At 36.4% G+C, this 19,889-nt stretch overlaps 1 protein-coding gene across 1 annotated transcript in view; it reads right to left on the reverse strand.

Annotated features, from left to right (window-relative positions):
* Nucleotides 1-19,889, reverse strand: part of DNAH7 (dynein axonemal heavy chain 7) — a 275,667-nt gene that overhangs the window by 102,293 nt on the left and 153,485 nt on the right. The window contains exons 38-44 of the mRNA XM_047773110.1: nucleotides 17,765-17,891; nucleotides 16,010-16,229; nucleotides 12,003-12,875; nucleotides 10,545-10,774; nucleotides 6,444-6,774; nucleotides 3,676-4,022; nucleotides 1,827-2,007 (exon numbers count right to left, since the gene is read on the reverse strand). Of these exons, the coding sequence (XP_047629066.1) occupies nucleotides 1,827-2,007; nucleotides 3,676-4,022; nucleotides 6,444-6,774; nucleotides 10,545-10,774; nucleotides 12,003-12,875; nucleotides 16,010-16,229; nucleotides 17,765-17,891 (2,309 nt within the window). The remainder of the gene's footprint in view (nucleotides 1-1,826; nucleotides 2,008-3,675; nucleotides 4,023-6,443; nucleotides 6,775-10,544; nucleotides 10,775-12,002; nucleotides 12,876-16,009; nucleotides 16,230-17,764; nucleotides 17,892-19,889) is intronic.

Genomic DNA, 19,889 nt, shown 5'->3' on the forward strand with positions numbered 1-19,889 from the left:
TCTTTTAATGATATTAAAATGTTGAATCGTCTTAGAATATAATAAAGTTGCCAGCAGAAACTACTAAGTAAAAATACTTCAGCTAAAATTTCTCTTTTAAAAGCAGATTTTTAGTATACATACATTTCACAGTATCATAATTTTCCAACAATTTATTATAAAAAATAAAAAATTTTAAACAGAAAACAGCTGAAAATGATCAGAATGAGCAATCACATACTCATCTTTTAGTTATATTATTTAAACTAAAACTGATCACTTTGAAACCAAGCCTAATAATAGATCACATTTTATAAGATTAGCACAATGACACCTAATGTTCAAACACAGAATTTGTGCACTTATCCCATGGAAAGAAGCAGACTAGTATAGCAAGAAAGGGCATAGCTATGCAGAAGACATAAAAACGCATTTCCCCAAAGAAGACATACAGATGGTCATCAGGTATATGAAAAAATGCTCAACATCACTAATTATTAGAGAAATGCAAATCAAAACTATAGTGAGGTACCACCTCACAGTGGTCAAATGGCCATCATTTAAAAATCTACAGGAGTTCCCTGGTGACCTAGAATTTAAAAGATTTGGCATTTTCACTGCTGTGGCTTGGGTCATGGCTGTGATGCAGATTCAATTCCTGGCCTGGGAACTTTTGTATGCTGTGGGCACAGCCAAAAATATTTTTGAAGTCTACAAATAACAAATGTTGGAGGGGATGTGGAGGAAAGGGAATCCTCCTACAGTGTTGGTAGGAACATAAGGTGGTGCGGCTACTATGGAAAACAATATGGAAGTTCCTCAGAAAACTAAAAATAGAACTAACATATGATCCAGCAATCCCACTCCTGGGCATATATCTGGACAAAACTATAATTGAAAGATACATGCACCCCTATGTTCATAGCAGGACTATTCTCAGTAGCCAAGAAATGGAAACAACCTAAATATCCATCAACAGGTATATGGATAAAGAACATATGGTATATATGTGTGTATAAATACCACACACACACACACACACACACACACACAAAGAATGAAATAATACCATTTGCAGGAACGTGGATGGACCTAGAGATTATTATACTAAGGGAAGAAAACCAGAGAAAGAATAAATATATATGGATTCTAAAAAAATGATACAAATAAACCTATCTTCCAAATAGAAACGGATTCACAGACATAGAGAATAGACCTGTGGTTTCCAAGGAAGATTCAAGAGAGACAGAATAGGAGTTTGGACTTAGAAGATGCAAACTTATTTTGTATAGGGCAGATAGATAAAACAAGGTCCTACGGCATAGCACAGGGAACTATATTCACTATCCTGAGATAAACCATAATGGAAAAGATGATATAAAAAACATATGTATACCTTATATATATATATATATATATATAAACTGAATCACTTTGCTATACAGCAGAAATTAACACAACATTGTAAATCAACTATACTTCAAAAAAATAAATAATAGCTCAATATTCTAGTAATCCACAGCAGAGATGGTTGGCAATTTTTTTTTCTTCTGGAGGGTAAAGAGACAGAAGGTAAATATTTTAGGCTTTGTGGACCAAGAGGCAAAATTGAAGATATTCTATAGGTACTTATATAATCATTTAATGTGTAATCATTTAAAAATGTCAAAACCATCATTAGCTTATGGGCTGTACGAAAACTGGGAATGGTAGATTTGACCCGTGGGCCACTGTTTGCTAACCTCCTACCAGGAGGAAAACAGGATTGCTGTATTTGTGCCAGTGTGACATCATTCTTATTGATAATAATTGAGGATTTGCTCATATTTGTCTGTATTATCCTATACCTGGTTTTCCAAGTCAGCCTTCTTCTGTTTATTAAGTTCAAGTGTGTCCTGAAGCTTGGCCAACTTGTCCTGAACTTCTCGAAGGGCTGACTGTTTCTTTCTAAGACCATTCATGGCAATTTTAAGTTCCCCTTCAGCTGCAGCCAGTTTTATCTTTTTAGGAGCTACTATTTTTGCCACTCTGCCAAAAGTAAAATTGGAAAATTAAATACATGTTTCATAATCTAGTGCATTTTCCATCCCTGAATTTACTTCTCTAATATCCTTACTATAACTCAAAACACACCTTTATGTACAACCTACACGGATTACTCTATTCTATATTTCATCTAACAGTCAACCTGACCCCAGCACATAAAACATGACTATTAAAATAGATACCAAATACACATAATGTTTTCAAATAAGTCATTTTTTTACTCCAAATAAAATATTCAACTTGTTGCCAGGGTCAACTTTTGTGATTTTGGAAAAAAGAGAATAAGTACATACATGTAAAATATTACAATGTTTGCAGAAAGTAGCCTAATTCATTAAAATTTAATGATGATAAGAAGAAGGGTATTTTATCAATCTTATTTTACTCTTTCATCTTAATTTATCATTTTTGTGGATTAATATTACTATTTTATTTTCATTTCACAATAGTTAAAACGATTTTTTCTGTGCCCCCCAACCTCCTCAGTTCCCAAACTCTTTTTCTTTTCTAGGTTTATTAATTACATCTAAGAATACTACTTCTGTCTTTATATTTTACTTTTTTAAAAAAATTCAGAATATACCCTTAACTAAAACCAGCTATCTTATGCATATAGGTGTTGGTAATAAAAGGGATTACATAGGAAAAAGAATGGGTCTAAATTTTCTTCTCTCTGGAAAATGGAATCAGTCATGTTATCTTTCTAAATAAATGATAAAACATAAAACTAAAATGTATCATTACCACAGTGTATCATAGTCCAAAACACATATAGCATGTACAATGATTCATACTGCATATGAGTTTGAAAGACAGCCTATAATAGTTACTTTCTGAAGAAATAATCAAATTTTTACCCTGTTGTGTATATGATATAAATATTTCTTATGCAATCATCAAAAAACGCTGCTGATCTCAACAAAGAATATTATGTTAAGGGTGGTTTTCAAAATGTGGTCCAAAACATGTCCCCTCCCCTTCAGGGACTCCATGAGGTCCTCCCTTGTGCAACTAGACATCTGTGTGATGAAGTATCTTCTTCATTTCTTCAGTCAAAACAATATATCCCACAACAGACTGAATGAAGATGCAGATTCGAGAGCCCAGATGTCTTCTACTGAAGCACATATTAAAGAGATTTGCAAATGCATAATAAAAAACCCCTTCTTAAAACACCTTCTTAGAAATTTTTTGAAAATGTGCATTTTTAGAAGATAAAATATTTATATAAACAGGTAAAGTTTTTATTGCTTTTATGTGTAACTGTGTCACCATGCTGTACAGTAGAAAAAAAAATAATGTATTGGGAAAATAAAAAATATGTATTTAAAAAATAAAAATGAATTAGTAGTATATATTTTTTAAGTTCTCAGTTTTAATTTCTAATATGGTAGTTATTAACACTTTAGGGGGTCTACAATAATTTTTAAGAGTGTAAAGTGTTCCTGAGTCCAAAAACTTTTAGTATCACTGTGTTATATAGCATTTACTTGGTATAATTTTGCCTCCAGTCATGTCATGTCATGGCAGGTATTTCACATAGTTTTCTAAGGAGGCTCTCATCTATGTAGCTCTTAGGTTTTATATTACCTAAATGATCAAACCTGAAAATAAAACACACCCGTTCATTTTCTTTTTGTTAGTACTTACTTGTCATATGAATCCATTGCTATGACCCATTTGCATAGACCTTCGGCTGCTGTCGAAGCATTTCTAATCTTTTCTGGAACAAAATCTGGATTTGGAATATAATTTTTTCTTATGATGTTCATGTAAGCTGGAGGAATATTGTCCTTGTCATATTCATGAAGTGACTGAAGAAATCGAATGTCACCAAGAAGTCTTTTAGCAGGACCCCAGAAATCCTCAATTTTTTTCCCTGAACCTGTTGGGTCAGGGATTTTGTCAGCTTTGATGCCTTTCAAGATGCATATAGCTTCCATAACAAGCTTGACACCAGCAGGAGGGCTCTTCATGGATTTTACCACTGTTATGTCCTGAAAATAACATACTAATTTTTAAAAAAGAACCATTTATATACGACCTGTAATTGGTTCCTATTTGCAAACTAAGCCAGAACACAAAGAAACTCACAGTTCATTGGGTAGAAATGGTGGCAGATAGAATTGTGTTCAGAAGTGTTGAGAAGTTTATCCCAAAGGAACAGTTACAAGCAAAAGAGAATAAGGGAAAGATAATCTATGTGAGATTAAATTCTTCTCTATCTTTTTCTCTGTTGATATGCTATAAACCAGTATATGCCACATTTTAGCCAATGGAATCATAGTGTACCTAACATACCTACTGTTTTAAAATCTGTTCTATTTCAATAGCAATATATAGTGAACATCCTTTCATGTTAGTAAACACATCAGTTATAACTTTTTAAATTTTTTAAACATCATTTTTAATGGCTGCACAGCCTTCCAGTGTGTGTGTGTGTATATATCTATATATATGAACTATAATTCTAATATCCTAGCTATGCTTTTTCTCTTTTTTACTATTACAATTGTCACGTTGAATTAAAGTTTTAATATCTTTTTTAAAACTTTCAACAAATATTGACAAACTGCCCTCCAGAAAGTATGTAAAGGTGCATGTTTTACTACATAAACCATTAGTGACACTGGCAGGCATTCTGACAGGCAAAAGAAATTTTATCTTGATCTGTATTTTTTAAATATAAGTGATATATGATATATTTTCATGATATTATTTGAATTTCCTCCTTTGTGAATTAGCACTTTTTATATAATTTAAGATCTTATCTCAGAGTTATTTTTTTCCTAATTGATTTATAAGAGCTTTTCACATAGAGCATATCAGTCTTTTATTTATCATGTAGTTTAAAGATTTTTTTCAACATTTCTAAATTTCAATTCATGATGTTTTGTATTTGTCTTTTTCGGCTGACCCATAAAGCATACATAGTTCCCAGGCCTGAGACCAAATTCAAACCACAGCTGTGACCTGTGCTACAGCTATAGCAATGCTGGATCCTTAACCCATTGTGCTGGACTGGGAATCGAACCCACATCTCCACAGAGACAAGCTGGATCATTAATCTACTATACCAGAGCAGGAACTCCAGATCCATGGTGTTTACATCAAACAAAATGTGTTGGTGTTTAGGTACCAAAATTCATTACCTTAAAAAAATTTTTATTATTTATGAAAAATACAAGAGTATCTGGAGCAGGGAGTTCCCATCATGGCTCAGTGGTTACCGAATCCGACTAGGAACCAAGAGGTTGTGGGTTCGATCCCTGGCCTTGCTCAGTGGGTTGAGGATCCAGCATTGCCCTGAGCTGTGCTGTAGGTTGCAGATGTGGCTCAGATCCCACGTTGCTGTGGCTCTGGTATAGGCCAGCAGCTACAGCTCCGATTAGACCCCTAGCCTGGGAACCTCCATATGCTGTGGGAGTGGCCTAAGAAATGGCAAAAAGACAAAAAAAAAAAAAAAAGGTATCTGGAGCATAGCTATCAAACAATATTGCTTAGTGTTTTTTTCTAATTTCTCTTATACCAAATAAATCCTATGTCTTATTTTATAAGATTATTAATATCTGAACTACACTCTACTATTTTATAGTAATATAACTATTTATGTTTAAATTTCAATTTGAAATCTATTTGGGAGTACAGTGTGAAGAAAGTATCTAACACTTTCTCCCTGACCTCACCTAAAAGTTTAGCCAAGATCCCCAACACTATTTTTCTTAGAGACACTCATTTCCCTCATTTTGTTTTATTTTATTTTTTATTTTTTTGGCTGCATCCACAGCATGCGGAAGTTCCTGGGCAGTGGATTAAAACCGCGCCACAGCAGTGACACCACCAGATCTTTAACTCACTGAGTCACCAGGAAATTCCCAACACTATTTTTTAAAATTTATCTTTTTCTTAATTGAAATGTTCCTTTTTACATTTTAATTTTTAATACATTTCAAAGCTAAGATATGGTATCATAGAATATAACAAACTATATTATTATTTTATGTATCACATAAAATTAAACATTGACAAACCCTGACACAACACTTTATCACATATGCTATAAAGCATATCCCAATTAGAGGTGTCTAAAATATGAAGAAGGTGAGCCTAGAATTAAAATATATAATTGAGTCAGTTAAAGTTGTTATGTAAAGTTCCTGAAATACCAGTTGTCACATGGTAGGTTATAACATTTGATAGCTTTCTTCTTTTTCAAAGTTGCTTAGTCATGCATGTATATTACTTTTCTTTTTCCCCATGTAAATCAGGGGAACTTTTTGCTAACTCGACAGTGATTTCAATTGCATTAAATGTGGAGACTAATGTGGAAAGACAGACTAGATTGTAGCACACAATGTTAAGTACTTTCTTAAGCTCTGATGCCATGTCTCCCAGCAAGTCCATGGCTATGCTCTTACCTGTGCAGTGAGAGTGTCAAGGGCAGCTAGTGCTGACTCTAATATCGGCAAAGCCTCTGCCAGGTCAGCGTCACATTCATCTTTGATGGCTTTGGCAGCCATAGCTTGTTCATTTGCTATTATTTCATCAGCCTTCACTATTTTTTCAGTTTTGGCAACTTCTACAGACTCCCTCTCAATGATTACCATCATTTCATCAACCTCTTTGCTAGCAACTTTTAATTGAGGGTGCAGCGCCTCTAACTCAAACTGCATTGTGGCTACTTGAGATGAAGCAGAATCCAGTTTATCCAAACCCACTTCGTATCTCTTTTTCATTTTCATTACTTCGCTGAAAGCAAAGAGATAAAACAAGGTTAGCTATCAGGCTCTAACTCCTTATTCAAGGAAAAAATGAAGTTTTCTTGAGCTTTTCAGACTTTTGCAAGGTGTAACTAAAGAAGTGGATTGAAAGATTTTCAACTGTATTAACAATTTGTCAAATACATGAACTCTTGGAGTTCCCACTGTGGCACAGTGGCTTAAGAATCCTACTGCAGTGGCCGGGGTCGCTGCAGAAGCACAGGTTCCATCCCTGCCTGGACAGTGGGTTAAAAGATCTGCTGTTGCCACCACTGCAGTATGGTTTGCAACTGCGGCTAGTATTCAGTCCCTGGCCCAGGAATTTCCATATGCCATGGATGTGGCCATAAAAAAATTTTCTTTAATTGAACTTGAGAACTTTAGATTGTGTGTAACTAAAAGTAGACGGTAAGTCTTGGGAGGTTTTGTATTTCCAGTACCTAACACAATATCTAGGCGTATAACAAACTCAAAAGCTAAATACACTAAATATAAGGCAAGGAACCTTCTACATCAAAATGAATGATGTGTCTCCAAAACTAGTCACCTTGGGAAGGTTACTCCAAAAGCATTATTGTTCCTTAAAATCTTCTTATAATCACTTCTTTTAAATAGACTTCAGTGCCCAAAATATTCTTTAGATTGTTGCCAAATGTGGTGAATAATTCTAAGATGTATTATGTGCCTTGAAACAAGAATTTTTTTGTTTAAAAGTTCCCAATAGTTAATAAAGCTCTATAATCTTTTGGTGAAAATTATTATAAGGAAATAATAACTGATTCAAAATAACATAATATTTTAATGTAATTTGTATCTGCATTCATATATATTCTAGAGGAAATTATACATGATGAACAGAGAAGACTCTTGTTTATAATTTGTTTCCTTTTAAATATTTGAGATATGCCCTAATGTTTCAAAGTAAACATTACTTTGAAAAATAAAAGGTGACATGTTTTAGAAATTCTCTTCAAAAAGTTGGCTGGGGTAGGTAACACACCAACCAGATAACTGCCGAAAGGTGGAAGCATACCCTTTAACTGTGCTTCACTGGCTTGAGCTGGAATAGGTATCCAGGAGAAGACTGAAAAAGCCATCATAGGAAAAAAATTTTTATAAGTGAAGGCATGCTACGCTTTTGTCACATGTTGATTCCCTCTGAGCAAAACATGTTACAGCAGTAGGATCTGAGAGACTTCATACAGGCTATCATATTATCTGTGGGTTTGGTTTCAGTCGAATGCTTGTGGAGCAAGCACAGCATGAAGCACTTTCAGTGTGGTGGTTCATTCCATGTGACTCTTTGCGGGCTAAGACACTGGTTTCCTGGCAGGTAACCTGATAACTTGCTTCTCGGTTACAGATGACCTGGCTATAAAGAGATCTGAAGGCTTTAGCTTAATAGGGAAAATAGCTACAGGGTGGGAATTCTAGTTGAAGTAAAGGAGAGTTTTTTGTTTTGTTTTTAAAGAGAGTTTGAAAGGCAAACAAGAATATCTATAAATGCCTAGAAAACTATTACTTTCAACTTTTCTATAAGTTGGGATCTCATTTTTATAATCTTTCATTTAGTTAGGATGGCCTTAAATATTGGGAACATATATTCAAACAGAGAAGTAAGCGATACCCTCCATTTAGACAGACTCTCCAAAAGGTTTTGATTCTCCTGGATGGGAAAACATGGGGGTTTTGGCGGTGGGGGGACAGGGAGAGAAAAAGCAAGATTCTATTAGGTTAAAGATCCTAAGATCTACATGGAAAGATAATTATCTTGACAGTCAAAGAAATTGTAAAATTTAGCAGCCTAGGGTTGGACTTGCATTTCACTAGGTAAATGGAAAAAATACTATTGGTATGATTGAAACACAGGAGCATGGGCCATGATACATGGAAAAGCTACAACACCCCCACCGTGGAAGGCATTACAAGTTTCCACCAGAATCTAGGGAGCATATTGGACAATATGAGAGAACATGCTTTAAAATGCCTGCGATAGTGGGTTAGCCATAGGAAGATTCAGAATGAACTGTAGTGAGTATGCAAAAATTAAACTTAGCATTAATATTTTGTGTCAAGAATCCTGTGCACATTTGGTGTTTTAAGTATATAATATTTAAAAGAATTTGGTTTATTAGATGAACAGATCTGCCTTTTAGTCCAATGTAAGTCATGAAATTGAACAATGGAGTTAATTTGTGTTTTTAAGTAAAAAATCTCATTAAGGTTTTTTTTGTTTTTTTTTTGTCTTTTTGCCATTTCTAGGGCTGCTCCCATGGCACGTGGAGGTTCCCAGGCTAGGGGTCAAATTGGAGCCATAGCCGCCGGCCTACACCACAGCCACAGCAACGTGGGATCCGAGCCACGTCTGTGACCTACACCACAGCTCACGGCAACGCTGGATCTTTAACCCACTGAGCAAGGCCAGGGATTGAACCCACAACCTCATGGTTCCTAGTCGGATTCGTTAACCACTGAGCCACAACGGGAACTCCAAAATCTCATTAAGTTTATAGATGATAGTCATATACTTAAAATAACTTAAGGCTTACTATATATGTAAGTTTAACTTACTAGGTTTTATTACTTAAGTACTTGGGAAAGTCTAGTTTGTTAAACCAGACTTCAATAGGGAAATAAAAATATTAAAAATTATAAATGCAATATAAAAATTGCTTAAATAATTTTCTCAAAGGTGATCATTAAAATTTCTAAACTTAGAACTTCACAGGTAATTTGTTTTTGCATTTTATAATATATATACTGAGTGTTAATTTTTCTTTTTTTTCTTTAAAAATTTTTTTTTTCTTTTTGGCTCCACCTGTGGTATATGGAAGTTTCCAAGACAGCGATTGAGTCATAGCCACTATAGAAGCAAAGCTGAGTAGTTATGTTGTGAGCCACAAGGGAAGTCCAAGTATTAATTTTTAGAACCAAAGAAACTTTTCTGCAATAAAAGTCAACCTCAATGGTATGAAAAGCTCACACTGACAAATTCTATAGTACCCAAGTTTATTGATGCTTATATTGATGTTTTCACATGAGAGTTTATTTAAAGGAGGAAAACTGGCTATATATATTGACTGGCCGTTTCTGGGTTTCAGCTGCTCAATACCTAAAGAGAAGGTTTATCTGTTATCTAATTACTTATTGAAGAAAAATTACTCACTAGTGCTATTTACTCAACAGTATTGCAAAGTATCCTGGGTCCTTACCACAGCTCTAAGTGGCACATCTTCATTCCTTAAACAAATATGAATATGCATTTGTGATACACTAGGCAATGCATCTGCACAAGAGAATATGCCCTGCTTCCTACCCTAAAAATGTTTGTGGAGTAAATCATTTAACAATTTAACAAAACTCACAGCGTATATGTGTGTGTACACATACATACGAAATGTCTGTATCACGTCATGCTGTGCTATTTTTGTCGACATGAGTGTTTTAAAACCACCACAGCTTACTTGGAAACAAGAAATTTCGGAGTTCCCATTGTGGTTCAGTGGTTAGCAAACCCAACTAGCATCCTTGAGGACATGGGTTCGATCCCTGGCCTTGCTCAGTGGGTTAAGGATCCGGTGTTGCCATGAGCTGTGGTATAGGTCTCAGACTTGGATCCAGCTTTGCTGTGGCTCTGGCATAGGACAGAGGCTACAGCTCTGATTGGAACCCTAGCCTGGGAACCTCCATATGCTGCAGGTGCAGCCCTAAAAAAAAAAATAGAAATAAAGAAAGAAAAAAAAGAAATTTCATTGTTACCTTCTTTTCTTTTCCAACAACAGTTTGAAGGTAGAGATTAATTCAAGATAAGAGGTAGGAGTCACGTAATTATATCTTTGAAGTTCAACATGGAACGATGTCGATAAATCTATAGTAGAAGTGTGGAAGCTTTTACACATCTCAATACAGCCACCTCGTATTTCCTCTGACATTTCAATATCTTCCAAGAAGCGGGAGGCGACTGCCTGCAGCGCATCTTCAGGCCAGGACTAAATTTAAGATAAACGCTTTAGCACATGATCAAAGTTATTGATGGGAGTCTGTTACTACTGCAGTCCTTCACAACTTTGGAAATGCAGGGGAAAGTATGAGGCATAGGATGGGACAGATACTCATGAGGAACTTCAAGTCCTTGCAAGGACAGGGAGCCAGTCACTAGTGCATGTAATATTAACCCTTCATGGTTTATTCAGGGGTTAGAGAAATTGTTCATGAGTGTTACAGGAGCAAGGAAGAGGAAAAGAACCAAACTTAGAGAATGACCCTCTTTTGTGTGCCTTCTACTATTATCTCATTTAATTCTGCCAGCAATTCTCTGAGGTAATACTCCTATCCTTTACTCTAAACTCCAAAACTATATGAACGACCATCTCCTTGATTTTTCTCATAACCGTCTCAAACTCAACAAACCTATACCATGACCCTTATCTCTCCCCAAATAATTGCAGTCTTCCCCAGCTTAGTAAACATCACTACCATCCACCGGTTGCTCAAGCCATAATGCAGGATTCATCCTTGATCCCTCTCCTCTTCCTCAATCCTACATCCACCCGTATCAAGTTCTACAGGCACCAGACCTAACATAATTTTCAAATCCTTTCTATTCATCAACCCAGTTCGACTCTCTGTTATCATCTCCCTGGAATATTCCAAGAGTGTCCTATGCTCTATATAGCTGCCAGAGTGGTCTTATCAAATGCAAATGAGCTCAAATCATACTCTCAATTTCTAATCCTTCCAAAGACTTCTCAGCATATTAAAAATAAATTCCAAAGCCACCTTGTAAATCTCCACCTGGTCTGACCCTTCCCACCTTTCCAACCTCAACTCTACGACATCCTCCTCAGTTACTGTGCCCCTGTCACTTTAGTTATCTTTCACCCCATTCGTTCCTTCTATTTGGCTCCTTGTCTTCACTAATTTATTCTGACCAAACCCTCTGAGTCTGGCACTTTTTGTCCTTCATGCTCCCTGTCAGGAAGCTGAATGATACACAATTTTATCCTAAAACTTTCTATGATAAACCGCGGTCAGTGATGGCACACACTAGTCATAAAATATTTTTCTATTATAATGATTTTTTGAATGATAATTTCATAAAATACATTATTATTAGAAAATCCTGTTAAATATAACTTGGGGGGAGTTATAAAATGTCATACTGATGATAGAGATTCAACATTTCTAGAAGTTTATCTAAAATTTACATGACAATACCTGAAACCAGTCAATGGTACAGCAGTTAACAAGAGCAGGGAACTTTCTAAGACGAATCCGAAAGGCATCTCCAATGGGACTCATGGCAAGAACGACATGCAGTTGGTTGCGGCAGCGATCAATAAACATGTTGAACAGAGCTATGGGGCTTCCATCTGTTTGTTTGGTTTTATCCCTTTGTCGATCTAAATGACGCATCTTTTCACATATCTCCTGCTTCTCATCCAATGCAAAGAGATTCGGAACCTCCCCAGCATTGAGTAGATTGTTGACATCTTCTAGAAATGACTCTCTTTTAATCTGAGTATCTGTAAATAGGAAGACACCCTGCATTTCCCCTTCAGCACATTTCCTTAAGATCACTTTTAAATCCTCATGCCACTCAGTGTTACCATAGCCCTTGGAAATTTCAACCTGGAAAACTGCAGAATCAGCCATGTGGGCAGCTAATCTGGTGACAGACTGCCTCCCACTCCCTCCAACGCCAACCAGAAGAGCATGGCTACGAGGCTGCTTCAGGATCCTGGAAATTCTGCTGATGTGTTCTATGGCAAATCGGAATAAGACAAGGTTCATGGTTTTCTTGCTCATATTGTTGTATTCTTCTAGGTGAGCTTCTACTATCACTCGGAGAGCATCCACGTCTGCAACTTCTCTGTAATTGGTATCCTCTCTCTTGGGATCATGAAAATCACAAAACATTAAGCTGCGTAAGTCGTCTTCTTCAACCACTCCATCATTATCAAAATCCAAGTTTTGAAAAAGCTCATGAAAATTTTCATCCATATATTTTTTCAAGATTTCTTGAATGTAGTTGATAAGCCATCTTCTGTCTGCATTATCCAGAAGGCGATCATAATACACTCTAAGGACCTGTATTACAATTGAAAAGCAGCTTTAAGAACCACTCCTATTTCTTTAGTTTTACTTCTGTGCTAATCTCAAGTAATATAAAAAATTTCTTTAGTTTTATTTCTGTGCTAATCTCAAGTAATATAAAAATTTCTTTAGTTTTATTTCTGTGCTAATCTCAAATAATATAAAAATTTCTTTATTCTCAAGAAATTTCTATGGGTTTTATTAAATGCATACCCAAACAACAAGGATTGGCTCATAATAGTACTTATTTTTTAATTTTTTAAAATTTATTTTAAACATTAATTTTGTTCATGTATTTTTGGAATAATACATAGTTGCATTGTTATCAATAAACAAAGGTAAATTGGGAGACTGAAGCAGATTATAGAGATGCAAAGAGAATTAGGACTAGAGAAGGAAAAAAAGATTAGAGAAAGTGAGTGACTGACTTTGCTAGTCACTCAGATGTAGAGGACAGAGCTGGGCACTGGCATCTAGGGATCTGCAACTCCCTTCAAATGATCTTTTCCTTTTCCCAGCTAGGTAACATTTTGAAAATGATTGGCAAATCAATAGACATTATTATTATTTTTTTTATAAAAGCACTTTTTCTGGGAAAAGGGAATGTTTCAGGTGGAGGGCAAGTTTGTTTTGGACATCTGTTAATGATTTTTATTGTAAGTAATTTCAGAAGGCAATCTACTAAAATAAATCTCTGCTTATGTGCACTTTGTGGGATTGCAAAAAATAGCTAATCTGGCTTGTGACACAAAATAATTATTTCCCCGGGAGTTCTCATGTAGCTCAGTGGGTTAAGTATAAGGTACATATACTAGGTATTACAGACCACTGGGCTTCTATTTTTTATTGCTTCCAATGAAGCAAGGTGCTACTTCAGAATTTTGAGCTGAGGACCTAAACTCATTATGCTATATAAATATGAAGTAGTCACTGAAATGATGAGTTATTATATTATGAATCTTATTATATGCCCAGAGAACTAATAGCCATTGTGAAAACTCAATCATCTAACATCTGAGGCAGGACAGGATCTGAACAATGCCTAAAAGTAATTGTACATACCACAAATATACAACAGCCAGTGGGAATTGCTCTCATGACTGGAACAACACAAGGCATCATAATCCCAAGTGATGAAGCGTGTTATGTGTAGTAAGATGCCCTCGCTCCTCCCTTTACTCACTCATTTAACAATGTTTAACCAAGTGCTTGCCCTGTGTCAGGCATTGGGAAAAGCAGTGAATAAAGAAAGTTGCTTCTCTCAGAAAGCTTCTGTTCTACTCGCAAAAATATAGTTGAGGTCAAGTGATGTTCAATGTTACGAATAATAAAACGAGAGAAAGAATAAAGAGCTATGGGTTGTACAGATGGTTCTCTATGGGAAGCCTCAATAGTAAGGGGATATTTGAGCTGAGATCTTAAGGAGGTAAGTGGGCAAGCCTCATGGATAATGGGAGAGGAGTGTCCTAGGTAGAAGGAATACCAAGGACGAAGTTCCTAGAGTAAGATTTGGCCCATGACCAAATGCTGTCTTAGGCAACGTGCTCCTTCCATGAAGTCAACGACATCTTCCCCTCTTGTCTTTCTCCCTCCCCACCTTTCAGCACATTTCTGTTTCCCATGTGGCCTACCAGACTTACAGCCTGTGTCCATGACCCAGAATATGGATCTCACTCAGGTGATTACGTGACCTACAGTGGAGTAGAGTAAGAATGTGCATATCATACCCTTGCAAAGAATCACTTTTAGGGACCTTGCTGTGTGGAACGGACATTGGCTTGGGCACATATTTGAATCTGTCAGGATTTAGGAATTAAAGTTGTAGATCTAAAAGCCCACAAAAATGGAATTTTTAAAGACTTTTAAAAATGTATGTCTAACACATGGTTTTAACATAGCAGCACATTTCCATTTTCTAGCTTTTTAAACTACATTATTAAGATTAACTATATTATTTATATATTAAAAAGAATATTTTGCCCTTCTACTTTCCTATATTCTTTGCCTATTTTTAAAATAATGAGCTTTTTTTTTTTTTTTGGTCTTTTTAGGGCCACACCTGCAACATATGGAAGTTTCCTGGCTAGGGATCAAATCAGAACTGCAGCTGCTGGCCTATGCCACAACCACAGCAATGCGGAACCTGAGCCACATCTATGAGCTTCACTACAGCTCATGGCAAGCCCAGATCCTTAATCCACTGAGCAAGGCCAGGGATCAAACCCACATCCTCATGGATACGAGTTGGATTCTTAACCTGCTAAGCCACAACAGGAACTCCTGAGCTATCATTTTTGATGTATTATTTTTTGTGTTCCCTCTCTCTCCTGCCTCTACATGTTTGTGCAAGAAAATGTTCACCCACAGATCTCTCCCCAAAGATAACTTAAATATATTTTTATATAGTTTCCATGCTCTCAAAGCTACTTTGCTTTGTAGTTCTTTTGGCAGCTGGTATTACTACAAGTAAATAACGTACATAAATACATTCACCTATTATAAAAACAAAGTGTTCCATCTCGAAATTTCTTAAGAAGGATTAAGTCACTTAAATGATACCTACTTTGAAATAGCCTATAAATCACACAATATTATAAGTCAACTATACTTTAATTTAAAAAAGAAATAGCCTATAAATCAACAGAGATTCCCGAAAATGAGACAAAGCATCTTAAATGTCATAAAACATGTTAGTTCATTCTTAGAAATTATCTTCACCATTGGCCTTTATAATGTCCAATAGTGAAATGCATTTCAACAGTACAAATTGCTGAATATTTTTCTTTCTTTCCTTTTTCTTTTTTTTTGCTTTTTAGGGCCGCACTCACAGCATATGGAGGTTCCCAGGATAGGGGTCAAATTGGAGCTACAGCTGCTGGCCTACACCACAGCCACACCAACGCCAGATCCCAGCCGCATTTGCGACCTACACCACAGCTCACAGCAATGCCAGATCCTTAACCCATTGAGCAAGGCCAGGAATCAAACCTGAAACCTCATGGTTCCTAGTCAGATTCCTTTCTGCTGTGCCACAATGGGAACTCCTGAATGATTCTTTTAACCCAGTTGTTGCCATAGTAAAATCTTTGTTTCTTGCATAATCATATTTCAGTGACACAGAGATTTACCTCATGAACCCAAAGCCGTTTAATCACTTCTTTGGTTTCTGCTGTTTCTGGTCTTGACAAACACACACCCTGAATTACACGGGAGAAATCTCGAAGGTTGAACAGGTAGTGAGACTTAGCTGGAGTAGGCAAGAGATTTTTCATTGCTTCTTTATACAGATTCATTGTACCATTTACAATTTGTGTAGTCAAATCTAGAAAATCTTCTGGAAATTTATAACTTAAAAAATTTCAAGAAAAAAATGTTAGCAAATATAGAATTGACACATAAGTAATATTTAGTATGACTGGTATTGAACTTTTTCTTACAATTAAATCAAATGAATTTAGTTGACAAAATTACCATTTCTTGTTATAATAACAGAATTTTCACTTGTTTTAAAGCTACTTTCCTTTCATTATTTTATTTTATTTTCAAAGTAACTCCAATTTAATGGACTTAAACTACTTAAGTGAATGGACAGAACAGCCAACCAAGAAACCTATATTATGTCACTCAAACCTATCACCCACTAGATGATGCTTCTGCCTCTTTACTCCCTGGCATTCTTATTTTTTTTTAATTAAAATATTTATTTATTTACTTTCTTTTTTATGGCTGTGCCTGAAGCATATGGGAATTCCCAGGCTAGAGTCAGATTGGAGCTGCAGCTGAAGGCCTATGCCACATCCACAGCAAGACCAGATCTGAGCTGCATCTGCGAACTACATTGTAGCTTGTGGCAATGCCAGAAAGAATGCACTGAGGGGAAGGAATCCACTGAGCAAGGCCAAGGATCCAACCCATATCCCCATGGACACTACGTCTGTTTCTTAACCCACTGAACCACATCAGGAACTCTATGTACTTATTTTTTATTGAGGTAGAGTTGATTTCCCTGGCATTCTTAACTGCATGTAGGTAGAATCCCTGAAGAACACTGGTGAAATGGGTGTTTTCAGAGAAAGGGAAGGAAGAAAATAAAAATACAAAAAAAAAAAAAAAGGAAAAGATAAAAAGGAGAATTAGAAAGAAAGTAAATAATGAGCCAGGACATTTTTTTTTTTCAGGGCAAAAGGAATTATTAGGGTAGAAAGAACATAGGGAAAGAATATCCATTTAGCATAATAGGCCATATTTCACTGTGAGCTTGATAAGGCAGCTGTCCAGCTGTGCTCCCCCATCAACACTGGATAGGGAAAGAGACAACAACCTCCTGAGAATGGACCATAGGGCGCCGAGAATTGGACAGCTCACATCCACTTGGCTCCCCAGCCTCCAAGCTTCTTGTGAAGAAGGACTGAGTGTCCAGAGTTAAGGAGCAATGTTTCCCCAGGGTACAGGGTCTAAGGCCACATTCAAACCTAGACATGAACACCTCTGGGGGACTCAAAGAGTTTTACTAGAGGGCATCAAAGTCATGGGATAAACTTAGCACTCTTTCCAACATTAACTGTACTATGTCACAAAAATTCTAAATATTGACTATTCTAACATGGGCGTATTATACAGTGGAATGCAAAGTTTGTGAGGACTTTTAGATTAAAATCTAAGGTTTAAGACAGAGGAAAAAGAGAAAGATACTGTGGCTTCTTTGGGTGGTGTTCCCATGCCTGGGGATGGGAGCAAAAGAGGGAAGCAGTGTTGCCTGCATCTTTCTTCTTGTCTAAGGATGCTTTCGAGGAAAAGTTTGAGAAGCACAGTTTGTACTGACACGTTCTCAAAAGATTTTACACTCCCAAAATGAAAACACAAACACACCTTCAATTACTTACCAGATTTTTAAATGCCAGGTTAAGATTCTAGAGAAGATCGTAAACATGGATTTATCACTAAACTCATTGATTGTTATAATATTGAAATGTCGCATGTATCGAGGAGTTACGGGATTTCGACCACCACCTAAATATTAGAAAGCAGAACTCTTAACAATGTTACTCGTATATTCCAGAGTATTTTCTATACGTTTTGCAGCATAAATCAACTTGAAAGATGGAAAAATTCCTCCCACACAGATATGTTAAGAGTAATCGATTGTTTGGATAACCTTGAACTCAAAAACAGTTTTCTCCTTAAACTCAAGGTGTTGCTTTCAAGCTGAATGATCTGAATTAGTTCAATTAATTAGTTATAATCTTGGTCAGGTCTATTTACCAAAGACAATTTAACCAGACAGAGCCATACACCACCTTCTCCATGACTCAGTCACAGTCCAAAGCCATAAACTGTAAAATATTCTTACCACAATACAATATTAAGATAGTATATTATACAATACTAATATAATAATACATGTAATATTAACATGTCCCTGGTATCTTTACTGACCAAAATTTAAGGTCGTTCTTACACAGCTGAAATGCAGCACGATTTTGGCATAAGAGCCTCATTCTTTCCCCAAATCTGAAAATAAATTTCCCAAAGACTAGTCTATGTGCTTCATGTAGCCACCTCACTGGCTGCTTAGAATTTTTAAAATTTGGCGATTATCCCTTTTCATAAAACAATGATCACATTTTCAAATATGAGGTTTTGTTAACTGACTTAGAATGTAACACATCATTTTACAAAATTGATATTAACATCTTTACGTGTATAGACAAAACGCATTTGCTTTTTAAAGGGATTCTATCATGAAATCTCTAGTAAACAAGTGGTTTTAAAAGAGCATAATATCTTTAATGTATATATTGTGCTTAAAATATTTAGGTTCATGTTTTAAACGAGGTAAATCTTTGTTTTGCTTTTATCACTGAATTATACTGTGCTGATTCTGAAAACATGAACATGTGTAAAAGCACATTACTAGCAGTCTATAGATCAAAACAGTTATGTATATTTATGTACTTAGAAGCTTATAATGAACACTGATTCACCAGGGCAAGTTTAAGGAGATGGTGAAAGGGCTGCAAAAGGAAAAGGGAGACCACACACCCCGTTCTGTCTTCAGCCCTTCCTCCCAGAGAGCATTCAGCAATGGTGGTCTATTTAGACAATGGGGTCCAAGTGGCAAAGATACCTCAAGGATTCAGCCTGTTCAGTCCCTGAAAAGGCAGAGAAAAGGGGCATGCAGTACAGTGACTGCTGGGTGGTGGGGGAGAGGCAAAGCAGAACTGAAGTCTGAGTACCCAGGAGCAAGAGAGTTATTTAAAAAACAGAGAGATTCCCTGAAGGCATGGTACATCCAGAAAAGGAATTTTTAAAAAATAGAGTGCCAGCTTGAGTTCAGGAAAAGAAGTGTTAAAGACGCCCAGTTAGTTGAATCAAGCCATTTCAGATATTCCAGGATATAAAAAAAAATCCCTTACATTGAGTTTTGAGTTTATAAATTCCCCTTGAAAAATGTGAAGGACCTTTAAGAGTTCTTTTTTTTTTAATGGCCCAGTCCTGCAGCATATTGAAGTTCCCAGGCTACGGGTTGAATTAGAGCTGCAATTGCCAGCCTATGCTGTAGCCACAGCAAGGTGGGGGCTGAGCCGCATCTATATCTATCCTGCAGCTTGTAGCAACACTGGACCCTTAAGCCACTGAATGAGGCCAGGGACTGAAACTGCATCCTCATGGACACTATGTTGTGTTCTTAACCTGATGACCCTCAAATGGAACTCCAAGAGTTCATTCTTTTTTTTTTTTTTTCTTTTTGTCTTTTTAGAGCCACTGGTGGCCTATGGAGGTTCCTAGGCTAGGGGTCCAATCGGAGCTGTTGCTGCTGGTCTACGCCAGAGCCACAGCAACGCCAAATCCAAGCCGCATCTTCGACCTACACCACAGCTCACGGCAATGCCGGATCCTTAACCCACTGAGTGAGCGAGGCAAACCTGCAACCTCATGGTTCCTAGTCAGATTCATTTCTGCTGCGCCAAGACAGAAACTCTGAAGAGTTCATTCTTTTAGCCATTT

This window comes from Phacochoerus africanus, chromosome 3, assembly GCF_016906955.1.
Source record: "Phacochoerus africanus isolate WHEZ1 chromosome 3, ROS_Pafr_v1, whole genome shotgun sequence".
Lineage (NCBI taxonomy): Eukaryota > Metazoa > Chordata > Mammalia > Artiodactyla > Suidae > Phacochoerus > Phacochoerus africanus.